Here is a 27,678-nt window from a genome sequence, read left to right on the forward strand (position 1 = left end):
GAGAAGGTCTTTGGGGTGCAGAGGGAGATGCAACGTATGGACAATCTCGCCGATTCCAAGGATTATAACATTTAGGGGACATATTAATAAATTGAGGGAATTAATTCATATATTTAGGGAAAAAATTATTGAGGGAATTAATAAAAACAAAGGGAACAAATAAAAAAACAGAGGGAACTGATTAGTCTGTTTTTGTTGAGGAAAATGAGTGAAGATAACATTATCGTTGAGTGACTTGGTGTGCACTTTAGAATATCTATGTGGTATGAGTGTGACTCCATATCCACTTTCTCTATCCTGCTCTCTATCCCACTCTCCACCCCTCCCTCCATACTGCAGATGGACTTCTCTCTGACCGGGCCCAGTGAGCTATGCAATAGACATCAGCAGCAGCAGCCACAACTTCAGCCCAATGTTCGCCCCATCATGGCCTGTTTTCCTGGGAGTGGGACTGACAATTCTCCCCTGCTCCAGGTCCAGAAGGTGGGCTCCAACAAGGCCCCTGGACTCCTGCCAACCATTTACAGCCCCCTCAGTGGCATGGAGAGCTCCAGCCTCTGCATCCCCTCTTCCCACACAGGCAGCAGCCATGATTACAGCCCTGTAGCCTTCTACAACCACTCTACGCTGGGCTACAGCAGACCAACCATCTCCGACAGCCCCTCTCTGTGTCCCCCACTCAGTCCCCACCTCTTCTGGCCCCCCAATGACCACGGCCAGCACAACATGCCCCCGCTGACCCAGCACTGTCCCCACCCCTTGCTGTACAGCAATCCCAACTACCCCGCCCCCTTTGAAGAGCCTAAACCCCACAACCTCAACCTCACCCCTAGCAGGTAGCTACGGTCTTCCAGCATCTGACAGTGACACACCCTCCGTTTGTATCTTTCAATCTTTACACCTGTCTTATCTGACCTTTGCTTGTCTCCTGTAACATCTCAGATGGGTAAACAAAAGGAGACAGCCTCTTAGCAAAACATAGGCAACCTATTTTGTAGTTTGTGTGTTAAACAGTGTGATTGATGTTCCTTCTCATAGCTCTCTCCTCCACCCTACCAAGCTGCCGGGGAAAAAATTCTGTGCCGTATGTAATGACTACGCTTTGGGTTACCATTACAGCGTGCAGTCTTGTGAGGGCTGCAAGGCCTTCTTCAAGAGGAACATCCAAGGTAGGACCACCAAGGGAGCTGTGTGGTGTCATTACAGTGTCTCTGCCCTGGGAACTGGGGTCATGGTGTCCACTGTAGGGTCTGATCTCTGCTGAGACTTCATTATATCCTGTTTTTACCTACTGTACTATAGGTCTCCAAGGATTATCTGCAGTCTATTATGTAGTAATATGGTTTATTGTAGGTCGATCAGATGTGATGTATACAATTCATGTAATATCTCCCAATGTCTAGCTCTATCTTTTCTAGGGCACAAGGACTACGTTTGTCCAGGGACTAACCAGTGCACTATCGACAAGAACCTCCGTAAAATGTGCCGGTCCTGCCGCCTACGCAAGTGTTATGAAGTGGGCATGAAGAAGTGTGGTAGGCAGCCATCGTCCTTATCTACTCTCTCTCACTAGCTGGGTTGTGAAACCCAACCTCATGTAGTCAAACATGTGAGCCTGTGAGCTTGTAGAAGTATCTGTAGGAGTGAAATCCATCAGTTGTTTGTCTGTGCTGTTGTTCAGGGATGAGTCCGGAGCACTACAGTTACATGGGGGCGAGGCACAGGCGTGTGCCTCAGGGGTGGGGGGCACCAGGCGGGCTGGTGGGGGTCGGTGCCAGGGCCCAGTGGAATCTGGAGGGGGGCTCCCTCCCCCTGCTGGAGGTGCACCACTCATCCCTGACCCCTGAACAGCTGATATCCTGCATCATGGATGCGGAGCCGCCAGAGGTCTACCTGATGGAGGACCTAAAGAGGCCCTTCACTGAAGCCAGCATGATGATGTCACTCACCAAACTGGCCAACAAGGAGCTGTTCCTCATGATCAGCTGGGCCAAAAAGATCCCTGGTGAGACACCTGTTTTGTGTGTGTGTGTGTGTGTGTGTGTGTGTGTGTGTGTGTGTGTGTGTGTGTGTGTGTGTGTGTGTGTGTGTGTGTGTGTGTGTGTGTGTGTGTGTGTGTGTGTGTGTGTGTGTGTGTGTGTGTGTGTGTGTGTGTGTGTGTGTGTGTGTGTCAGCTTGCGTGCAGCACATGTTCAAGGTTTGGTTGATGCCCCGAGTTTATATGTGAGATAAGGTAGGTATGTCTAAAGAAAGAAAGACTACCTGGTTAGCTGTAGACCCTTCACACCCTACCCTACTTCTATATCTACTAACTGTGATCAGTACTGTAGTAGTTGGCCCTTAGCCTTCTCATTAGCCCACGTACTGCAGCCAGCCATATGGCTGTGTAGTCCCGAGGGACAGGAAATCACACAGGCTATGAAGGGGTTACTCCTCCTCTCCTCTCCTCTCCTCTCCTCTCCTCTCCTCTCCTCTCCTCTCCTCTCCTCTCCTCTCCTCTCCTCTCCTCTCCTCTCCTCTCCTCTCCTCTCCTCTCCTCTCCTCTCCTCTCCTCTCCTCTCCTCTCCTCTCCTCTCCTCTCCTCTCCTCTCCTCTCCTCTCCTCTCCTCTCCTCTCCTCTCCTCTCCTCTCCTCTCCACCCTGCTGCAGGGCATTGTTCCCCCCTCACTCAGGGTTAAAGAAGTGAGCCCAGCAGGTGCCCTCTCAGGGGAGATGTGTCTGAGTTCACCCACTCTTTTGTCTGAAATGGGGCTTTGGGGGTTTGGTGAAATAAGGATATGTGAAAAATTGCTTGTATTGTCAGTTATAAAGAAGGACAAAAACTCTACAGACTAGCTGTGCATTGTGGATTTGTTCCAGAGAGCACTGCAGTTTAATTTATGAAGGTGCCTCAGCATTTGGCTTTGTTCCAATATCCATCTTTCAGTACTTGTCCAGCTAAGACTGTTGTGCGCTTTAGGGTGTTCCTAGTCTGTCAGGGCTTTACTATGCATTTCATCTGTCCTTTATTAGTCCCTTTAAATGTAGGGGCCCTTAGGGAGTGAACGTTATTTATATTAAGGGTTACATGGAGAAAATCGAAACTCTCTGAAATGAAAATGGATGGCCCTCCCTTCAGCAAAATATATTTTACCTAAATCCTCCCTGAACACTTCAAAAAACAAACAAGTGACCCTCCCATATACCCAAAATAATTCTTAAAACAAAGTGGATAGCAGAGAACATGTCTACCGTTTACCCTCACTTCTTGGACAGACCAGAGCCTTTGTCCTGTAAGCATTACATGGCAACGCTGGAATTTTGATAGCACACAGGGCTGCGAGCCAGAAGGTTGTTGGTTCGCAGACCACTATGGACAAAAGTAGGGATAGAAATATCTCCTTCATCGCAAAAGCATTGCATGAATCAATCATCGTATTTGCAGGTCCGAGAAAAAAAAGTCCTTTTATTAAAATTATATGTAATTCTATGTAATTTTACATATTAGTTTAATACATTTTTAATACCACTCAAATGACCGAAATTACAGGCTAAGAATGGACAGAGAGATAGGCCTATGTGTTCATCTTATCATATTTCTCCAATGCCAAATGAGTGTCTTGTTTTCAACGAAACTGTCCCTGTTTAAATATAATGAAATCTGAGAATCAAATCAATCAAATGTATTTATAAAACCCTTTTTACATCAGCCGATGTCACAAAGTGCTATACAGAAACCCAGCCTAAAACCCCAAACAGCAAGCAATGCAGATGTAGAAGCACGTGGCTAGGAAGTCATTAGGAATCTGAGCATGGTACTTTCAAAAGTTAGGCCTACCTTTCAACCACAGACAGAGTAGGCCTGCCGATGCAGAAATAAAAGCTTTAACTGCTGGCGTCTCTTCTACCGTGGCTTAACCCAATGAGAGGTCACAAGTGTTTCCCTAAATGCTATCTGTGTTTAAATATCTTCTATTGTACAGTGAATAGCTTAATCATTTGATAGTGACATAATTAGATTACCTCCCTGAATGTCAAAGAAACAAAACAATGATATCCCCAAGTGCATCAGAGTCAAGTCTTTCCCGGGTGTTTTACAGCTTGTTTCTAGCATAAAGCATTGCGGATCAAAGCAATGTTATAGATCACTTTATATAATCAGATCTGTTTAACTTTCTTCAAAATATTAAAACTCTAAGGATCCACCCCTTTTTTCCATTTTCGCCTAAAATGACATATCCAAATCCAACTGCCTGTAACCCAGGCCCTGAAGCAAGGATATGCATATTCATGGTACCATTTGAAAGGAAACAATTTGAAGTTTTTAGAAATGTGAAAGGAATGTAGGAGAATATAACACAATAGATCTGGTTACAGATAACACAAAGGAAAAAACAATCGTTCTGTTTTATTTTTTTGTACCATCATCTTTGAAATGCAAGTGAAAGGCCATAATTGTCATGATCGTCGTGGTAATCATACTTGGACCAAGGCGCAGCGTATGTAGAGTTCCACATGTTTAATTAATTGAAACTCACAAAAACAATAAAGAGCAACGAAACGTGACGTTCTGTAGAGCTCACAGGCATCAACACGAAAACAAGATCCCACAAAACCCAGTGAGGAAATGACTGCCTAAATATGATCCCCAATCAGAGACAACGATAAACAGCTGCCTCTGATTGGGAACCATACCAGGCCAACATAGAAATAAAACACCCACCCTAGTCACATCCCAACCTAACCAAAATAGAGAATAAAAAGGCTCTCTATGGTTAGGTCGTGACAATAATGTATTATTCCAGCCCGGGTGCAATTTAGATTTTGGCCACTAGATGGCAGCAGTGTATGTGCAAAGTTTTAGACTGATACAATGAATCATTATATTTCTGTTACAAATGTTGTATCAGGACTGCCCAAATGTGCCTAATTTGTTTATTAATAACTTTTCATGTTCAAAATTGTGCACTCTCCTCAAACAATAGCATGATATTATCTCACTGTAATAGCTACTGTAAATTGGACAGTGCAGTTAGAAACCTCTTAGAGCTCCCCCCTACTTGTCATTTCCGCCTGAAGACATACCCAAATCTAACAGCCTGTAGCTCAGGCACAGAACCAAGGATATGCATATTCTTGGTACCATTTGAAAGAAAACACTCTGATGTTTGTGTAAATGTGAATTGAATGTAGGAGAATATAACACAATAGATCTGGTTTAGATAAAACAATGAAAAAAACATACTTTTTTTTTTTGTATCATCATCTTTAAAATGAACAAGATAGAACAAACATTCAGATAGGATGATGGGGACAATTTCAGTGAAAAATATAAGAGGGCAACAGTACTTGTGCAAAGTTTCAGAATGATTGTGCTACATGACATTTATCATGAAGTCACCCAGGTGTCCCACACAAGTAGCCCAAATGTACCCAAGTGGCCAAATTGGTGAAGGTATACATTTTGAAACAAATAACTATATACAAAATATCAAAATGGGATTAAAACACACACCCCCCCAAAAAAAAATTTGGGAGAAAAATAAACTTTAAAAAATAAATGGGAAAAAAAAGAATTATTGATTAAAAAATATATGAAAAAAATATATATATATACATTTACAAAATAACATGGGTAACTATTTACACACTTTCAATATTTGGAAGACCCTCAGTCCTCTATCAAATCAAATCTATTTATATAGCCCCAGCCTAAAACCCCAAACAGCAAGCAATGCAGGTGTAGAAGCATGGTGGCTAGGAAAAACACCCTAGAAAGGCAAAAACCTAGGAAGAAACCTAGAGAGGAACCAGGCTATGAGGGGTGGCCAGTCCTCTTCTGGCTGTGCCAGATGGAGATCACAGTGGTTGTAGAGGGTGCAACAGGACAGCACCTCAAGAGTAAAAATGAACAGTTTAGGGTTCCATAGCCGCAGGCAGAATAGTTGAAACTGGAACAGCGGCAAGGCCAGGTGGACTGGGGACAGGAAGGAGTCATCATGCCAGGTAGTCCTAACGCATGGTCCTAGGGCTCAGGTCCTCCGAGAGAGAGAAAGAGAGAATTAGAGAGAGCATACTTAAATTCACACAGGACACCGGATAAGACTCCCATTCGGAGTCAGTGTCACTGTGAAAGAAAATGTTCAGTTAGAATAGTTTCACATATGAGCCCTGTATCAACAGCTTTAATAAACATATATATATAGAGAGTACAGGGAACATAAGGTTGAATACATTATTATGACCTGCTAGATCTACTGTCTCTTTTATATTATGACATTTCAGCTAGATCTACTGTCTCTATTATATTATGACAAACCAGCTAGATCTAATGTCTTTATTATATTACAACAGACCAGTTGTATCTACTGTCTCCATTTCACTTTGGCCATTGTTGTGTGGGCCTACCCTCCCCTCCCCTTTATTCTAAAATTGTGTGTACATCTGTATATCTAGACTTAGATTTAGCTTTCCCTGACTTAGTCGCCATAATGATTGATATATAAACAGCTGAATCTGAGCATTTAGCAAACAATGCAGTGTGTAATGTTTCTCCTTCCGGTATGAAACTTCAATAGCGAATGACTCACTTTACACTGGAGCTTACTACATGGGTTGGTCTTGCCACACATAAACATGGCGTATTGGCGTTTAGCTCAGCTCATTGACTATCTACCCAGCTAGATTTCAAGACGATCAGTGGTCATTGGGTTAAAAGACAGTCAATCAACGAAACAGCGGGCAAATCATTGGTGCACTAACATGACTGGAAAAGTCACGTTCTGTGTGGGTTATTTACCTGGAATGTGTCGTCGAAAATGGAATGAGACGAAATTCACGACACAAGTGTTTCACAAAATGTTTTGTGTTTAATGCAGTTTGTGAATATGTTACACCTGTGCTGGTTAAAATGGTTGTTTTTTTATGGGGCTCTATGCTCAGATAATTGCATCGTATTCTTGCGCAGTAAATCCTTTTAAAAATCTGATGCAGTTGGATTAGCAAGATTCTAGGCTTTCGATACATGTGAGACACTTGTATTTTCATGAATGTTTAATATGACTAGCGATCACCGTATGTTGTGGAATTTCAGCCCGCTAGCGGGTTTCGTGTGCAGAGAGGTTAACAAGAATATAAGCTTTCTGCAAATATCAGATATGTCTATGTCCTGGGAAATGTTCTTATTACTTACAACCTCATGCTAATCGCATTAGCCTACATTAGCTCAACCGTCCCGTGGAAGGGACACTGATCAGCTAACAAGGAGTAGGCCTGTGCTCTTTGCCATTTTCTTTAATAAAACCTAGCATACCCTCTCATACCCATCAATTTGAGTCTTGGTTTTAACAGCCCTTCACTGACACTGAGGTAGACTATTTAGTTAAAAAGTGCCTGGTGGTGGGTGAAGGAATTGATATTGATATAGCAGCCTATCCCCTAATTCCGTCTGTCAAACATGTAGGCCTACCTCTTATTTCTTATTTCTTAAACAGCAAGAAATAGGCTCCTTCACAAAGCCCTCTTGTTGTTAATAAAGTGTAATGCAGCCTAGATTTATTTACAACGTCCCAGCAGCTATCTTAGAAATAAAACTTTGCTCCCTGCTTCTCCAAGCATTCACTTCGTAGCCTATAGCACTCAACCTCAACTCTGAACCTCGAAGCCAGTTCCACGGCGTTTAAAAAGACCACACTAAATCGTCTATAGGCGGGGTGAGTTTAGTTCAATTGAACGTTTGTTACGTTGCGTAATGGTTTGTACCGAAAGACATAAGATGGCATCCCCAAATTCGGCATTGGTGGCAGCACTTTTTTAAAAACTTTGTTTTAAACATCACTGGAAAAATATTTGGGAATGCGTGCAGTTGATTAATCTAAAATGCAGCGATACTAGCTTTGGGCATGGGGTCAATGAAACGTACCTTTGCTGTCGCACCCGTGGGGATATGTGATCATCGAAGGTGGAGTGGGACCAGAGAACTCACCTACAGTGGTTGCTCCACTAAAAGTTTTGCTATTATGCTGCAGGATTTAGAAGTAATTTGTGGTTTAGTACGGTACCCCGTATCACTACTTCATTGCTCCAGACCAGCGCAAGGGGAAGTTAAAGCACTGATTATGCTTTTGGGTCCTACTGTGTCTCTAACTTACAATGAATGGGTGACATAACCTATTAAGGCTACCCCCCTACTTTTAATAATGACATATCAGGCAATTTCCGGCCAAACGTTCCCCTAGCGGGATGTATGTCCTAGACAGGATAAACCTAAATTTAAACTGATAATTCTGCAGGACTTCAGTATTACTTACTAAAACTGTTGTTACACTAAGGTTTTTATTCTTTTATTTTGCTCTTACTGTAGTACTGTAGCCCACTCCTGACCGGTCACATTGTAAAGTGCCTGAGTGGCGCAATGGTCTAAGACACTGTAGGTTTTTGATTTCTTTCCCTCTAAAAACAGAAATAAATAATAACAAACTGGCTTTATTTACAAATTAGTAACAATGTCTCACCCCATGTTCAAGAATGACCTTTTCTCACAAGTTTTACATTATTTGAAAACAAAATCTCCAGAATATTGTTATTTTTTAAACAAAGTGAATACTATTCATTTTGAATGATATAAAGGTCCCTTGGATATTCTCACAGATATATTATTAACCATGTTATTAGCAGAACAATATACACTACCATTCAAATGTTTGGGGTCACTAAGAAATGTCCTTGTTTTTGAAAGAAAAGCAATTTTTTTGTTATTTAAAATAACATCAAATTGATCAAAAATACAGTGTAGACATTGTTAATGTTGTACATTACTATTGTAAATTACTATTGTAGCTGGAAACTGATTTTTTTAATGGAATATCTACATAGACGTACAGAGGCCCATTATAAGCAACCATCACTCCTGATTAAAGAAGCAATAAAACTGGCAATCTTTAGACTAGTTGAGTATCTGGAGCATCAACATTTGTGGGTTCGATTACAGGCTCAAAATGGTCAGAAAAAAATACTTTCTTCTGAAACTCATCAGTCTATTCTTATTCTGAGAAATGAAGGCTATGCAAAGAAATTGCCAATAAACTGAAGATAAACGTACAACGCTGTGTAATTCTCCCCTCACAGAACAGCACAAACTAACTCTAACCAGAATAGAAAGGAGTTGGAGGCCCTGGTGCACAACTGAGCAAGAGGACAAGTACATCAGAATGTCTAGTTTGAGAAACAGACGCCTCACAAGTCATCAACTGGCAGCTTCATTAAATAGTACCAGCAAAACACCAGTCTCAACATCAACAGTGAAGAGACGACTTCGGGATGCTAGCCTTCTAGGCAGAGTTGCAATGAAAAAGCCATATCTCAGACTGACCAATAAAAATAAAGATTAAGCTGGGCAAAAAAACACAGACACTGGACAGAGGAACTCTGCCAGGCAACATGAGTCTCACTAGTGTTGAGTAATGTGCTGGTAAAAGTGGTGTAGGTCTTATTTATTTAGAGCATATTGAAGTTAGAAGCAATCGGATTTGAAGCAATAGCCTACAACTATTTTAGCACCATTTCATGCTGCTCTGAGACAAGCATGGGGACTGATCTTGATAAATCAATTAGATTTTTATTTTCACTGAATCTCCGTTTGGCTATTGGTTAGACTACAATTAGGGTGTAGAAATGTTATGTTCTTAGTGTAACCTTTAACTAGGCAAGTCAGTTAAGACCAAATTCATATTTACAATGACGGCCTACACTGGCCAAACCCGGACGACGTTGGGCCAATTGTGTGCCGGTTGTGATACAGCCTGGATCAAATACGCACACTCCCACATCCATTACATTGTATCTTAGTCTCAGGGACGAGTTCCTTCTCCTCAAGGCCAATAAATCCTCTTACCTTCCGGACTGATCAGATTCACCCAACACCAGAACTACAACTAAATAAACAACTTTCAATGCTTAACAAACCCCAATGTTATAGTTTTTTGGGCTACAACACAAATATATAATTCTAACAAACAAAGTGGGACATGTGTGATTTAGAGCCATAAACCTTTTGTGTACTGACAATTCAAAGGTGCTTTGGCAGCAGTGTCACGCCCTGACCTTAGAGAACCTGTTTATGTCTCTGGTTTGGTCAAGGTGTGAGTTGGGGTGGGTATTCTATATTCTATTATTTGTATTTCTATGTTTTGGCCGGGTAGGGTTCTCAATCAGGGACAGCTGTCTATCGTTGTCTCTGATTGAGAACCCTACTTAGGTAGCCCTTTTTCCACCTGTCTTTGTGGGAAGTTGACTTTGTTTAGGGCACATTGCCTTTAGCGTCACGGTTTGTAGTGTTTATTGTTTCGTTCGGTGTAATTTTCCAAATAAAGTGAAAATGTATGCTCACCACGCCGCACCTTGGTCCTCTTTTTTTAACGGCGGTGACAAGCAGTCAGAGTTTGATATGGCCAAAATCAAGTCAAACTTAACTCAAGAACCTTAAAAAAAACGAATCAATAAGGAATGTAAAAATACAAGGACTTTATGTTTGAAGCAAACAATATTAATATTTTTGTATTTTCAGATAGCTCATAGATTTATGGGATGTCAACCTCTCAGCAATTTAAAGGGCAAAGATACTGTAATAAGAACGCCGGTTTCCCGCGTGCCCACACAGCATGGGGATCCTTTAGATAAATAGCCCAGTACTGTAACCTACTCCCGACCGTCACGGTCGGGAGCAGGTTACAGTACTGGGCTAAAATAAAGTACTATGGCACTAAATAATGTGCCATAGAATTCTGCGGCACCATGCAAGCTGTGCCGCAGTATGCTGGAACTTTTATAGGACGAACCACTGTAGGATGGAGAGTGCACCAAAGGAAGGGGGCTCCACAACGGCGCAGGGGCGATAGACTGGGGGTGCGGTAGTGTGGACCACCGGGCAGTGGAAGGTGAGCTGGCAATGCGTGAACATGGGGAGGGGTGCTCCATAGTGCACAGGGAGGCGAGTGACAAGTGGATCGAGAATTCAGCAAGGCCTTTGGGAAGAAAGGTTTACATTTTGTGCAATTAAATGTCCGAAGCTTACTACTGAAGATTGATGAGATGCGCCTGTTGGTTCGCAAATCAGAGGTGGGTGTCTTATGTTTTACAGAGACATGGTTGGATTAATCTGTTTGTGAAATTGAGATGGACAATTATTCTGTCAGGAAGGATTGGAACGGTGATGAGATATGTGCCTTTGTTTAGAACATTGCTTATAACATCAGATCGGATTTAATGATCTGGAGATTGTCTGGCTGGATATCTGCCTTCCCAAAACCAAGACGATTTTTGTTAGGGGTGTGTTACAGTCCGCCCAATCAGAATGCATTCTATGAAGGTCTTGGAATTGTGTTGTCAAACTGTAATGGTTCCCTGGAGAAATAATTTTGTTTGGGGTTTTCAATACTGATGTCTGCAAAAAGGATAGCCCAACCCACAATGTATTTATGCACTTCTGTAGATAATTTGCTCGGACCCAAATGATAAAGATCCCACCAGGATATGTGAAACCGTGCAAAGTACGATTGACTTAATATTGGTGTCTGATAAATCTAAAATATCGCAGAGTAGAGTAATAGTCTATGGAATCCGTAATCATTGTATTACATTTTGCACAAGGGAGTTTTCAAAGATATATTTTAGTGTCACAAAACTGTTAGAATCAGAAGACAAAAAAATACTGTGTTGAAATGTTTAGGGAGTAAGTGGGTAAAATTGACTGGTCACCTCTGGTCACAGTGCCTGTGATGCCTTTAAATGTAGATTGTTTGAGGTGGTGAATGTGATGGCTCCCATTGGAGGGGTCAGAGTAGAGCAAAGATCTATCCCCTGGTTTAGTCATTAGAATCTAGAATCTATCAAAGCAAGGAATAAGGTGATGTTCTCCTATATAAACGTCACAGAAATGAAGCACAGAGCAGGATGGAGGAAGCTAAGAGGGGTTACTTTGCCGATAAAATAATTGAGAACAAAAATGATCCTGAAAAGCTTTGGAAATCATTTAAGGATCTAGGCTGTAGTAGTACTACAAAAAACAAACTAAAGTGTTGGACTGAACATCAGAGGGGAGATGGTATATGAAAAGGCAGATTTGCCAATGAATCCAACTCTTTTTTTCTGTTGCCAGCAGGCTGGTTAGCAAGCTTGCTAGCAGACTTTACATGCTCCACAGCCACAGGTCTGGATAATATTCCTGCATGTTTTCTTAGAGATTCTGCTGAGCAAATTGCCCCTTCTTTTACACATATAGTTAATCTCTCTCTTGAACAAGGCATCTTTCCCAGGGACATGAAACAGGCTAAAGTTATAACTCTAGGCTGGGTAAGTAGTATCCCTCTAGGCTGGGTAAAGTCCTACTTGTCAGGTAGGGAGCAAGAGGTTAATGATTTGTAATGGAAATGACCATCAATGACTCAAGTCAATTAGTAAATTAACTGTAGTTCAGAAGCTGCGCCAGGGGGCTGTCCCCGAGCACCTTTTATGCTAGGACATGATTCATCCTCAGCACAAGGGATGAGGTTTGGGTGAAAAAGAGAATGTGTAACAAGACACCTGCTGCTGATAAAGTTCTCAGAGGCTATTTCTGGGCATTCACACACACACACACACACACACACACACACTGAAACATCATCCACTTGTGAGCACAAAGGGAACAAATTATTAAACATGTCATGAACCAAATATGTATTACATTATAGCAACCAATACATACAATCATATAGCCAGGGTAAAAAAAAAATCTACCACAGGGGAGCGTGCTTGGGCGTCTTACTGTTTTTACTTTACATAAACAATATGAAAGATGCTTGTTCTTGCTGACTTTTCCTTTAAGAGGATGACTCTACACTTCCGGTGTCTCATAAAAGTAAAACCGTTGGAGAGCATATTTAGCACAAAGCTTACTAACATTAGCAAATGGCTTGGAGATAATAAGCTACACTACATGACCAAAAATGTGGACACCTGCTCATCGAACATCTCGTTCCAAGATCATGGGCGTTTAATATGGAGTTGGTCCCCCCTTTGCTGCAATAACAGCCTCCTATTTTCTGGGAGGTCTTTCCACTAGATGTTAGAACATTGCTGCGGGGACTTGCCTCCACATCAGTGCCCGACCTCCCAAACATTAGTGAGGTCAGGCACTGATGTTGTGCGATTAGGCCTGGCTCGCAATCGGCGTTCCAATTCATCCCAAAGGTGTTTGATGGAGTGCTGCATCAGATGACCTGGACTCCACAATCACCCGAAATCAACCCAACTGAGATGGTTTGGGATGAGTTGGACCACAGAGTGAAGGCAAAGCAGCCAACAAGTGCTCAGTATATGTGGGAACTCTTTCAAGACTGTTGGAAAAGCATTCCAGGTGAAGCTGGTTGAGAGAATGACGAGTTTACAAAACTGTCATCAAGGCAAAGGGTGGCTACTTTGAAGCATCTCTAATATAAAATATATATTTGATTTGTTTAACACTTTTTTGGTTACTACATGATTCCATGTGTGTTATTTCATAACGTTGAGGTCTTCACTATTATTCTACAATGCAGAAAATAGTCTAAATAAATAAATAAAAACTTGAATGAGTAGGTGTGTCCAAACTTTTGACTGGTACTGTATATATATATATCATAATAAGCAACTCATTCAAAAATAGTGAAGAACATTGAAATTTCGTCGATTACATGACCCTCCCCTGGACTAGATTAAAAAATACGAATCCCTCCCCTTGACTGAAATTGAAAAAGCATGACCCTCCCCCATTTTTCTCCCTTCAGAATACAATGAGCACTAACTCCCTCCACTTTCTTTTCATCTGTGCATGTGTGTACTATAGGCTTTGTAGAGCTGAGTCTGACGTACCAGATGCACCTGTTGGAGAGTTGCTGGTTGGACGTGCTGATGCTTGGTCTGATGTGGAGGTCTGTCGACCACCCTGGGAAACTCATCTTCTCAGCAGACCTAAAGCTCAACAGGTACAAATTCCTGAATTTCACTTCTATGCTCCAGTAAGAATAAGATGAGAATGATGTTGCTTACAGTATCTTCGCCCTTTAAATTGCTGAGAGGTTGACATCCCATAAATCTATGAACTGAAAATACAATAATACCGATTTTAATGTTTCCTTCAAACATACAGTCCTTGTATTTTTACTTTCCTTATTGATTTGTTTTTTTATGTTCTCTAGTTAAGTTTGACTTTAAATTTTGGCCATATCAACCTCTGACAAATCTGACAAACCTGCTGACAAATCATCTTTTGAATTGTCAGTACACAAAAGGTTTATGGCTCTAAATCACACATGTCCCACTTTGTTTGTCAGAATTATATGTTTGTGTTGTAGCCCAAAAAACTATAACATTGGGGTTTGTTAAGCATTGAACGTTGTTTATTTAGTTGTAGTTCTGGTGTTGGGTGAATCTGATCAGTCCGGAAGGTAAGAGGATTTATTGGCCCTGAGGAGAATGATCTCGTCCCTGAGACTAAGATACAATGTAATGGATGTGGGAGTGTGCGTATTTGATCCAGGCTGTATCACAACTGGCGCACAATTGGCCCAGCGTCGTCCGGGTTTGGCCAGTGTAGACCGTCATTGTAAATATGAATTTGTTCTTAACTGACTTGCCTAGTTAAATAAAGGTGAAATAAAATGTTTACAAAAAAATGATGCATACTCCCACATACATTACACTGTATCTTAGTCTCAGGGATGAGAACATTCTCCCCAAGGCCAATAAATCCTCTTACCTTTCGTACCACTTGTCTATATGTGAGTGTGTGTGTACCGCTTGTCTATATGTGAGTGTGTGTACTAATTGTCTATATGTGAGTAGGGGTATTACTTGTCTATATGTGAGTGTGTGTGTGTACCACTTGTCTATATGTGTGTGTACCACTTGTGTCGTGACTTTACTTTCATTAAGGCAGCAGACAAAATCCTTTGTTCTCTCAGTATGGAGGATTGGAATGTGTGAATGGGCCCTATGGAGAATCTTACTCAAAACAGTAACATGCAATAAATGGATTTTGGGACAATATATTCCATCAGCCAAAATGGTGGTAATAACGATAGATGGAATATGAAAGTCATTTTGTTATGTTATTAAAAGTTAAATGACGACATTATAACAAAAACATTTTAACTTGAAGAGTTTCCATAATATGCACATGATGTTTACATATTGTACTTTTGAGAAGAGGCCTGTTTTCGTCTCTACTCGTTCATCCACGGCTACTTGCTCGCCCCCGAAGAACCCCAGAAGTCCCCGACGCCTGCGTTTCCGAGAGGATCCAAAGGCACTCGAGTCCCCTCGGGAATCATTGGGCACAAGTGACTAATTTTTTACTGTGCCTACGAAACGGGGCAGAGCTAGGTAAGAGTACTATGGTGGGTCATACTGGGAGTTTTCTAACTCCCATTACTCGTACTCTCTTTCATGTTATCCTGCTGTGGGGTGACCCATCTAAATCTCTGAGTGCTCATTGACCCTGGAGCTGAGTTTTATGGACGCTACTCTGGTATCAGAGCTGGGTATCTCCACACAACTCCTCTCTGTTCCCATGGACGCCAGAGCACTGGACGGACGTACCATAGGCAGGGTCCCTCATAGTACGATGCACATTAACCTGTGTGTGTCGGGCAATCACAGTGAGTCCACACAGCTTCTTCTCATTGAATCTCCCCATGTTCCTGTTGTTTTGTGATTCTCATGGCTCCAGAGGCACAACTCCGTTATTGACTGGACCACTGGTTCAATCCTGGGTTGGAGCCCGTTCTGCCACTCACATTGCCTTCAGGCGGCTTAGCCTGCCCCAGGATGTCCTCCTGCGGTCTCTGGTAAAGCCTCGGATATCTCGTTCCAGCAGAATACCAGGACCTCCTGGAGGTGTTCATCAGCAAGGCTTGCGCTCCTCCCTCCGCATCGTTCCTACGATTGCGCTATTGATTTCCTCCCGGGCACAACACCGCCTCGTGGGTGACTATATTCCCTGTCTGGCCCTGAGACCAAGGCCATGGAGGAGTACATTTAGGACTTTCTGGCTGCTGTGAGCATTCATACTTTTGCTTCCCCTATCGGCGCAGGGTTTTTCTTTGTGGGAAAAGAGGACAAGACCATGCGTCCATGTATCGACTCCCGGGGCCTCAATGACATCACAGTGAAGAATCGCTACCCTATACCACTCCTCTCCTCGGCTTTTGAACCTCTCCAGGGGACAACCATCTTTTCCAAGTTGGACCTTCTGAATGCCTACCATCTAGTTCGGATACACAAAGGAGAAGAGTGGAAGACGGCCTTCAACACAGCTAGTGGACACAATGAGCACCTGGTCATGCCGTTTGAACTCACCAACGCTCCAGCAGTGTTCCAGGCCCAGGTCAATGATGTGCTCTGTGACATGATGATCTCTGTTTGTCTATCTCAACGACATCCTTGTTTTCTCCTGTTCTGCTCAAGAACACGTCCTCCATGTCCGTCAAGTCCGTCAAGTCCTTCAAAGCCTTCTAGAGAACCAGTTTTTTGTGAAAGCTGAGAAGTGCAAATTCCACCACTCCACTATCTCTTTTCTGGGATACATCATCGCTGAAGGGAGTGTTCAGATGGTTCCTGAAAAGGTGAGACTGGCGGTGGATTGGCCCCAACCCACATCCAGAGTGCAGCTGCAGCGTTTCTTGGGATTTGAACATTTCTACCGCCGCTTCATTCAGGCTACAGCATCCTGGCGGCTCCCCTCTCTGCACTCACTTCTCCTAAGGTGTTGTTCACATGGTCTCCTGTTGACAGGGCATTTTTGGACCTCAAGCGTCAGTTTACTATCACCCCCATCCTCATCCATCCGGATCCGTCTGTCAGTTTGTGGTTGAGGTCAACGCTTCTGACATTGGAGTGGGGGCCGTCCTGTCCCAGCGGTCTGCCCAGGACCCAAAGCTGCATCCCTGTGCCTTCCTGTCCCATTGTCTCAACCCCGCTGAGAGAAAATATGACGTAGGACATCGGGAACTTCTGGCGGTCAAGATTGCATTGGAGTGGAGGCACTGGCTGGAAGGGGCGGAACATCAGTTTTTGGTGTGGACCAATCATAAGAATTTAGAATATCTCTGCACTGCCAAGCGCCTTAATTCTCGGCAGGCCCATTGGCCTGTCTATATGTGAGTGTGTGTCTATATGTGAGTGTCTGTAATACTTGTCTAAGGATGTGCATGGCGTTTGAGTATAGTAGGTGTGCACATGTGCTGCTATATCTATTTGCCAATCTTTGAGTTTACATGTCTGAACTGTTACACAAGTGTACATGTCTGTGAGTGTGTGTTATATAATATGTCTCCTTCACTCTATGTGTGACTGTGTGCTTGTAGGGAAGAGGGGAACTGTGTGGAGGGAATCATGATTACATTTGACATGCTACTGGCAGCCACCACTAGGTTTCGAGAGCTGAACCTCCAGAGAGAGGAGTATGTCTGTCTGAAAGTCATGATCCTCCTCAACTCCAGTAAGTCAAATAATCAGTACTTCTGTACAGTGACATGTGGTAAGATCGGAGGCTGGGTAGGCACTGGCTATTATCAAAGCCAGATTTACTCACAAATAAACCTTGATGAAGCCCAAGTTCACCATACAGCAGATAGCTCCAACATCCAGTGACATAGGCTATTAACCGAAATTGACAAAAATGTTCACTTAATGTAAATACAGTAAATACAGTACCACTGTAGATACACAAGCAATAGCCTCCGATGGTGGCATATTTCATATCATCCGATAAAATGTATAACCAATAGGTAGCATTAAAATACCAATACAAGCACACATTTAATCCGAGTAGTTTGCAATGCAAACTCCTTAGCCTTTCAGAATGGATATACAATTCCTCCAATGAACCGCATGCATCATGCACATACACACATGATAATAATAATAATAATAACATTATGTGAAATATTATTATGCACACACATAATTAAGTTCTAACAAAATGTCAATATCAACAATCAAAATGACTGAAAAATGCAGTTCAAAAGATTAAAAGTGTCATCAAAACAAAATTCTAGCTTGATAAATCAAATGCATCAAAGGGATGTTGTCTATTTTCATGTTTCATGTTCATTCAACAGTAGACTAACCCGCAAATTGCAAAGTATTTAGGCTTAACTTTACCTGTAAATTATGTCCATTCATCTGTCCTTCAGGGTGAACCTCTCTGTGACAGTGTTGCAGGGCCAAGGATGACAAAATGATCAAACCTTGCTTTCATTTGAAAGTTCGGGCTCTGGCTGGGCCACTCAAGGGCATTCAGAGAATTCTCCCGAAGCCACTCCTGTGTTGTCTTGGCTGTGTGTTTAGGGTAGTTGTCCTGTTGGAAGGTGAACCATTTTGAGCCTGTAATCTAACCCACAAATGCTGATGCTCCAGATACTCAACTAGTCTAAAGATGGACAGTTTTATTGCTTCTTTAATCAGGACTACAGTTTTCAGCTGTACTAACATAATTGCAAAAGGGTTTTCTAACGATCAATTGGCCTTTTAAAATCATAAACTTGGATTAGCTAACACAACGTGACATTGGACATATTCCATAAAAAATCTGCCGTTTCCAGCTACAATAGTCATTTACAACAATAACAATGTCTACACTGTATTTACGATCAATTATATGTTATATTAATGGACAAAAACTGTGCTTTTCCTTCAAAAACAAGGACATTTCTATGTGGCCCCAAACTTTTGAATGGTAGTGTATATTTTGAAAGAGGTGTTGATCATCATTATTTGGCCCATATAGATCAATTAGCCAGATCTGTTTTTGGTCCAATAGCATATTTAAAATAATCCATCTTCCTTGAGGAACTGTTTGCACAGTTTTCACAATCGGATCAACATTGCTATTAATTAGTATTATTACCCCTTTTGAGTTTCTTTGCCCATGACAAAAATATTTTCCTCCCTCCCAGTTCTTTTCCCACCGAACCTCATCTATATTTGTAGAGTGAATCAATCAATCAATCAAATGTATTTATAAAGCCCTTCTTACATCAGCTGACAAAGTGCTGTACAGAAACCCAGCCTAATAGCTAAAACAGCAAGCAATGCAGGTGTAGAAGCACGGTGGCTAGGAAAAACTTCCTAGGCTGGAACCTAGGAAGAAACCTAGAGAGGATCCAGGCTTTGAGGGGTGGCCAGTCCTCTTCTGGCTGTGCCAGGTGGAGATTATAACAGAACATGGCCAAGATGTTCAAATATTCATAGATGACCAGCAGAGTCAAATAATAATAATCACAGTGGTTGTCGAGGGTGCAACAGGTCAGCACCTCAGGAGTAAATGTCAGTTGACTTTTCATAGCCGATCATTTAGAGTATCTCTACCACTCTTGCTGTCTCTAGAGAGTTGAAAACAGCAGGTCTGGGACAAGGTAGCACGTCCGGTGAACAGGTCAGGGTTCCATAGCCGCAGGTGGACTGGGGACAGCAAGGAGTCATCAGGCAAGGTAGTCCTGATGCATGGTCCTAGGGCTAAGGTCCTCCGAGAGAAAGGAAGAAAGAGAAAAAGAGAGAGCGAGAAAGAGAGAGAATTAGAGAGAGCATACTTAAATTCACACAGGACACCGGATAAGACAGGAGAAACACTCCAGATATAACAGACTGACCCTAGCCCCCGACACATAAACTATCATAAATACTAGAGTGAGTTTCCTGTAAAGCAGCACAAAATAATAGAGTGAGTTTCCTGTAAACAAAATATATTATATTCTTTCTCTTTTAGCCAGATAAAAATGTATTACTATTATACCCAGTTCTTTATGTCCATTACATACAAGACATATTTCATGTGGTCCTCATTATATCCTGTTTTATTCCGACAAAAAAAGGATGAAGGAAAAAGGAACAGATTCTAACGCTAATGACTGACAGTAAAAGTGAGTTTTAGGCATCACACTAGCCATAAAGTCATACTTAAGTTTAACTTACAATCGACCCTGACACAGCCATGGCACGATAGCCAGGAATACACGCAGTACTGACAATCCAGAACAACCCACACACTTTTTGTTTTTATTCCAGGATCTATCAGCTCAGCTGTTTTACACCTAGGCCTATATCATTAGGATCAAGAATATAAAAGGTAGTGTAAATAGCTTATATAGAATAATAAACTGGGTCGCTCGAGCCCTGAACACTGACTGCTGAGAGGCGTGGTACATCAGATTGTACACCACGGGCACGACAAAGCACCAATATTTAACACTCTAACTACGCTGACAACCAGCCTCAATAGCAATAAGGCAACTCAGGGGTTTGTGGTATATTGGCTACACACCACAGCCAAGGCCTGCATCCCGGCACACCGTGTTGCGTCGTGCGTAGAAGAGCCCCCAGATGGGGCATATTGGCCATTATTTGTTGGACATTGTTTTTGCACCAGCAACAGTCATATTTATTACCATGGAGCTGCTCAAAATCACGGCTGGCGAGAAGGATGAGGAAATCCGCCCACTCCCATGCTTCACAGAATTAGAACAACCCTTTATGGACAGGCGAGAGGCAGGATAACTTGAGGCCGTTGCTCCCGGCACTTGGTGCAGGCATTTGACAGATGGAGAATCCCTGAACGATCCAGACGAGGGACGGAAGATTGCCAACATTGACTTCGAAATCGTAGTATTAGGCACTGCGGCCGCAGATACCCCCAGCGTTGTTGTTTGTATCTTCTCTTGTTGGGAGTGTAGACTGCTTTACGGGAGTCCGCAGTCTTCGGCTTCCATGGCTCGTGTAATGCAATCATCGTTGATTGCCTTGCTCCTCTTGCCAGGCTCCTTCGACTCTGCTATCAGACGGGGAGCTCCGCGCAACACCGGCAAGTCGGATAACGACAAACGACAAGGCCGGAGATGCATCCAATAAGCGTGAATGCCGTCCAGCCACCGGCATAGAAAATTTAAACATTCCACTCTGTGTTTTCCCCAGTTTCTTACATAGGCTGGAGACCTGCATGATCAAGGAAGCCACCTTAAGCCTATAATTCTTGGCAAGAAGACCATTGCCGCATTGGAGTGATCCGGTTTGTCCTGAAACAAAGCGCAGTAGATATAGCTTCTACAGTGCTTGAACATTTATTTCTCCAGACAAAGAGTTCGATTGCAAGACTTCGTTAGCTTGATGGCTAGCAGCTTACCGTACCTGTCAAGCAGGCTTCCACCTCTCTGTTAAGCGGGATTCCAGGACAAGAAATTGCGGTCCTAGCGGTCCAAATTTCGATATTTGAATGTAATGAATATAGGTTTAAGCCACGACTCGGTGAAACATAAGATATTACGGTTTTTAATGTCCAGTTGGTAGGATAGTTTCGACCGTAGATCATAGTTTGTTTTCCGGTGATTACACTTTAGCCAATAGAACTGATGGTAGTGGCAATTTACTGACTAGCCTAAGATTCTTCACAAGCCACCAGGACCTTCTCTCTCTGTATCTCCGCCTTTTCTTCACATAAATGACAGGGATTTGGGGCTGGGCTCCGTAAAGCAGTATATCCTTTGTTTCGGACTCATTAAAAGAGATGAGTAATCACTATTTTGAAGTCCAGAAGCTCTTTTCGGTCATAAGAGATGGTAGCAACAACTTTAAATTACTGCACAACTTGTACTACGTTAGCCTAATATGATCCACTATCGCTAGCGATCCTAAGGAACAACCACACAAAGGTGACAGGAAAGGACGGTAACGATGCAATGGAATTAATCAAAATGTAAGGAAACGAACACTAAAATCTGTGACAGTTATAAATGTACTTTATGTGAGTATATGTGACCGACCGGCTCAAATCGGTCTTATGTAGCAACATTTGAAAAGTTTTTTTTACATTGGATAAAAGTAGAGACTCAGCTGTACAATTGTATGTCATACACTACAGTTGAAGAACAATGGGAAAGTGGGTTTGAACAATGGGAAATTCTGCTTTGAAAGTTGATAAACGTGTAAAAACTCACTTTTGAGAAAATGGCCATTGAATGTTTTGGTAAACCTATTGGAGAGAGCTTTTTTGTCTACACACATTCAGCATCATTCAAACCCTCTTAAGATTTAGCCCCACCAATCTCTTTAAGGGTTGATCCGAGCAAAACCGCGACTTGTCAATGAAGAGCACTTTTTGCCAGTACTGTCTGGTTCAGCGATGGTGAGTTTGTGCCCATAGGTGACGTTGTTGCCGATGTGGTCTGGTGAGGATCTGCCTACAACAGACGTGCAAGCCCTCAGTCCAGCCTCTGTCAGCCTTTGCGGATAGTCTGAGCACTGATGGAGGGATTTTGCGTTCCTGGTGTAACTCGGGCAGTTGTTGTTGCCATCCTGTACCTGTCCTGCAGGTGCGATGTTCGGATGTACTGATCCTGTGCAGGTGTTGTTACACGTGGTCTGCCACTGTGAGGGCGATCAGCTGTCCATCCTGTCTCCCTGTAGCGCTGTCTTAGGCGTCTCACAGTACGGACCACAGCTGCAGTCCTCATGCCTCCTTGTAGCATGCCTAAGGCACATTCACAACGAAGAAACAGGGACCCTGGGCATCTTTCTTTTGGTGTTTTTCAGAGTCAGTAGAGAGGCCTCTTTAGCGTCCTCAGTTTTCATAACTGTGACCTTAATTGCCTACTGTCTGTAAGCTGTTAGTGTCTTAACGACCGTTCCACAGGTGTATGTTCATTAGTTGTTTATGGTTCATTGAGCAAGCATGTGAAACAGTGTTTAAGCCCTTTACAATGAAGATCTGTGAAGTTATTAGGAATTATCTTTGAAAGACAGGGTCCTGAAAAAGGGACATTTCCTTTTTTGCTGAGTTTATAAAAAAAAAGCTGTGTTAGACAGGACTACCTACACATACTAACCAGCTCAAATAGACAGAAGCATGCTATATGGCAGACCAATCTGAACTCATCTCATGTTCAGCCCACTCATTATCTGTCTTTTTCTGTGGCTAAACCAACTAGGCTCGTAATTTAACAATGGCATACACATTTGTTATTAAGGCAAATGAAAGTTCACATGTTCCAGAAGGCACTTCTGCCAATAAATATTTGATTTAAAACATTGTGTTCAAATGGTTCTCCGGTGAAGTAGAGCCCCGCGAAATATGCCTAGTTTCCTGAAACGGGTCACAAATCTGACGGTCAGTAGCGGTGTGTGGGTAAAATCACTGAGGAAGCCACACCAAGCCAGTAAAAAATACATATTACAACCTATGTTGTGATAATTGCGCTGTTTGCTCTATAACCCATTCGTTCATACACCACATATACGATAAGGCCGTGACAACAAAAAGACAACAGTCACACATACCACACAAATTTTTCGACACATACCTTTGTTTCATCACAAAACTGAGCATCATCTGTCTGAAGTCCACAAACCAAATATTGCATACAAACAGTTATCTCCAGCAGCATAGCCAAGCAAGTTAATGTTTTAGACAGTTAACTTAACAACTACTGATTTACAACCAGAGTTACCGCAAGTCAGCACAAAGACAACAGGAACATCGCTATTCCATCACTATTTCAACTTAAACATCATCAAATCAACAAGGCTAAATATACAGTACCAGTCAAAAGTTTGGACACACCTACTCATTCAAGGGTTTTTCTTTATTTTGACTATTTTCTACATTGTAGAATAATAGTAAAGACCTCAAAATGATGAAATAACACATATGGAATCATGTATTAACAAAAAAAGTATATTTGAGATTCTTCAAAGTAGCCACCCTTTGCCTTGATGACAGCTTTGCCTACTCTTGGCATGTTTTAAAACTCATGCATAAAAAGGGAATTATGTTCTATTTACATACACTTAACTCGGGTCGGAATTCCCCCTAAATGAAAAGTCAGTTTACATATGGTCTATGTTTGTGTCCACCTGTAGACATATGCTCTACCTCTCCGGAGATGGCAGGGAATCTGGAGAGCAAGGGGAAGCTGCAGCTTCTGTTGGACTCAGTGACAGATGCCCTGGTGTGGGCCATCTCCAAACAAGGCCTGTCCTTCCAGCTGCAGTCAACCCGCCTTTCCCACCTCCTCATGTTGCTCTCAGACATCTGCCACGTCAGGTAGACTACAGCTACACCAGCTACAGCTATGTATCACTAGCAGCAAAAAGAGCCTTCTTTAAGAGTCTACTTAGTTACTATCTGTTTAGACATTCATCAACACTTTTTTGGATCAAAGTGGCATAATTGTATGTTTTTAGTTGTTTGTCAAAACTACATTTCCATGCTCCTCCTCTCCACTGTCTCATTAGTGGCAAAGGCATAAACCACCTCTCCAGCATGAAGAATAAAAATATTGTGCAGGTCTCCGACCTGCTCTTGGAAATGCTCACCAACACATGCAACAGAAGCCGTATGTCCGCACCTCTTGACCCCTATAATCACGACCTCACCATGCTCCCAGCAGCCCAAGCCCCTGCCCCTACCCAGGCTTCAGCCTCTGCTGTGGACCCCCAGTTCCAGCCACATTCCCTATAGCCACCATCCCAAACACTTGAGAGCAGTAAGTAACTCATGAAGTTGGGTTAGCCACTGAAGACGTAGAATGTATATTTACCAATACTCCATGAATCATAATCCGATGTGTTCTCCTTCTCCATGTATATCCACCCAGGGTGCTGGCCAGTTGAGGGTAGATGTATACCTCAGTGAGTGGGAAAGTGACAGAATACAGCGTGGGACATGGGTGGAGACGTCCTGAGACTGTAAAGCACCCCACAGGGGTGACTGGACAGAAAGAGAGACCAGACTAGCACTAGGACAAGTGATGGATCTGACCGAAGTCCACTCTCTGGGACAGTGGACATAATTCTCAATAGACTGACAAAGAGAAACTCGTAGAAAGACTGCAGAATGTTTCATTGTGGAATAAATGTCACAGTTTTATCCATTTCAGATTTTTGGGATCTATGGAAAAATATGATTTGTAACAGTGAATTGACGTGTTTTTGATTCATGTATTTTTTGTGATTTCCTTATAAATATGTAGTTGGTAAGTGTACTTATGCATCTTGATCATGCTCTGTCCCTCCTGTAATGATGTGGTGCTTGTGCTGTTTATCTGATGTTCAATGTCAAAGCCATGTTTGTATTTATTGAAAACCCACATCCAGAGATTGTAATTTCAAGACATTTTAGACCCAATTGAATTTCAACCAAACATCTTATTAAAAGCAGTGGTAAAATGTGAATGTAGTTATATTGACATGAGCACAGATCATGGAAAACAATGTTTATTGTTAAGTAAAAATGACTTCAAACTATTCATCATCCATAAATAAGCATTAAAAATACATCTAACTGTACACACCATTGTGTCCTCTATGTTCCATTGTACTACTGAGCATTACAGAGTGACTTGACTATTTATACTAATAATGGATCAGTGTAAATTAATTGTTTTACACTGTTCGCTGATCAGTTCCAGTTTACTTTCATTAATTTGATGACTGTCATTTGTGACTCAGAACCTAGATTTGGTCTTATGTAGCAAAATTTGAAATAGTGTTTTTTACAGTGGATAAAAGTAGAGACTCTGAGCTACAAAATGGTATATCATACACTGCATTGTTGAGGAACAATGGGAAAGCAATTCTGCTTTGAAAGTTGATGAACTTGTAAACTCACTTTTGAGAAAATGGCCTTTGAATGTTTTGGTATCTAGTGAAGAGCTCTTCTTTGTCTACACCCATTCAGTATCGTTCACACCCTCTTAAGCTTTAGACCCACTCATCTCGCTTCGCCCTCCGAGCGTTCAGAGTGCACACTCGACGCTCTGGCCGATGATTTGTTTACCTATGGATAACATGAAAGCAGCCTAACCAGCTCTACTGGCAACAATTTCAGTACGCTTTTTTGCAGACGTTTACGGACACCGGACATATTCAACGCGTGTTATACACTTTAGCTTAAGGCATGTAGCTAGCTAACTAGGTAAACAATGAACCTAGCTAGGCAAACAGGGTGTAAGATCACACACATCACATAACGTTAACTGACGAGTCAGCCAGCTAACGTTAGCTAGTTAAACAACAATGATCATAGTGCCAAATCATGTCATTACTACCCTGCATTAATATGCTGGGAGCTAACCATCCAGGTTCAATGTTAGCTAGCTAACATTAGGCTCTAACTAGCGAATCAAACAGCTGTGGGATACAAATAATAATGTCAGCTACATTAAAATGGCTCTTCTGTGAAGTTGTGACTTGTGACATATGCCTAGTTTCTTGAAATGGGTCACATTTATCTAATCAACTAACTATGTTTAATTATTACCCAATTAAATGAATAATGTAACAATTGACTCATTAGGAATTTGGGGCAGCACGAGAGCAGTTGTTTAAAAAATTACCATCTCCCGAATTAAACTCTAAATGGTCTTTACCTATCACATCCATAAAACAGTCAACGTATTAATCATAACCTCATATCATCATTCTGAACAGTCGTAACATCCTGAATCTGCAAAAAACCCAGCCTTACTTATGATTCAGTACCACACAAGTTGGTTTAAGTATTTATTTACTAGCTAACTAAATGGTAACACAGGATAATCATACATTCTTAATACAGTAAAACAGGTCCCTAGCGTACTGACACAGTATGGTGGCTTTTTTACTAAAGACATGGAGAGGGTGAGAGAGAAAGAGAGAGGAACAGAGACATAACACTTTGGTACATTTAGAACTATTCTCACAGTAATCATATACTTTGCACACGAACCGCCGCCCGTTTGGAGTAAGAAATCATGAAGGTATTTACGTGTAAATGTCTTTGTTCGCCGTGTATCTATGTCAGAACCAAGCCTTCTTAGGATGGGTGTTGGGACCTTCCGCAGCATGTTTGTAAGGCTCTGATTGTGCAAAAGGAGATATTTACCCATCTCTTCTACTGTTGCTCTACTCTGCCGTCGCCTAGAATCCGATGACCCGTCGTATAGTCCTGAACAGAACTACAGAGTTGATTTTACTTTCAATTCGCACCTGAAGCTGCTTATTTGAAGATAGCTAGACATCCATGTCGATGGTTCTCAAGGGTGATGAGATGGTACAATTTAAATGAGCTTTTCTAGATATTTTACTAAAGACAGCTATTCAGCTGTATCAGTGAATGTCCAGGAGGTGAGCTTCTCGCCCCTGCCTCGTGTTGATATTCAGAGTTCGAACCACCTTGGACGTCAGCTGAAGCTACACACCTCTCTGGTCTCTCTGGTCTGAATGTCTTTACCTTTATGCACTCTGGTCAACAGGGGCGGCACCGTCAGGCTGACAAGCTCTCCGGCCTCACTCGCGGTGTGGCTACTTACTGTGCAAAGTTTATAGGAGACAAATGATCTCTTATGGCTTCTAAAATCACATTCATATCTAAAAAAAAAATGCTTTAATCATTTGTTATATTTCCAACACAACATTAAGGATGGAGAATTCATACATATAGTGTACAGTATATGCTTTTCAATTTGCAGTATTTCCTTTATACATTTTTTATGAAATCACAAAATAACAACCCATATGACATTATTACTCTGTAAATCGCCTCTGACCATTCCCCACGTTCTATGTTAGAAATATTGTTCCAGTATTTGCTTCACTTTTTAGGGCTGCAATCCCATTAACGGGATCGATATGACAACAGCCAGTGAAAGTGCA

The 27,678-nt window shown here is 42.0% G+C and overlaps 1 protein-coding gene across 1 annotated transcript; it reads left to right on the top strand.

The window, feature by feature from the left end:
* Positions 1–371: 371 nt before the first annotated feature.
* LOC109904118 (estrogen receptor beta) lies at positions 372–24,525 on the top strand. Its single transcript, XM_020501263.2, has 8 exons — positions 372–836; positions 1,039–1,169; positions 1,419–1,535; positions 1,682–2,005; positions 13,841–13,979; positions 17,361–17,494; positions 23,905–24,088; positions 24,280–24,525. The coding sequence occupies exons 1-8, from the start codon at positions 427–429 to the stop codon at positions 24,503–24,505; spliced, it is 1,665 nt and encodes a 554-aa protein (XP_020356852.1). The 5' UTR covers positions 372–426; the 3' UTR covers positions 24,506–24,525.
* The last annotated feature ends 3,153 nt before the right edge of the window (positions 24,526–27,678 follow it).

This window comes from Oncorhynchus kisutch, linkage group LG14 (genome assembly GCF_002021735.2).
Source record: "Oncorhynchus kisutch isolate 150728-3 linkage group LG14, Okis_V2, whole genome shotgun sequence".
NCBI classification, from domain to species: domain Eukaryota; kingdom Metazoa; phylum Chordata; class Actinopteri; order Salmoniformes; family Salmonidae; genus Oncorhynchus; species Oncorhynchus kisutch.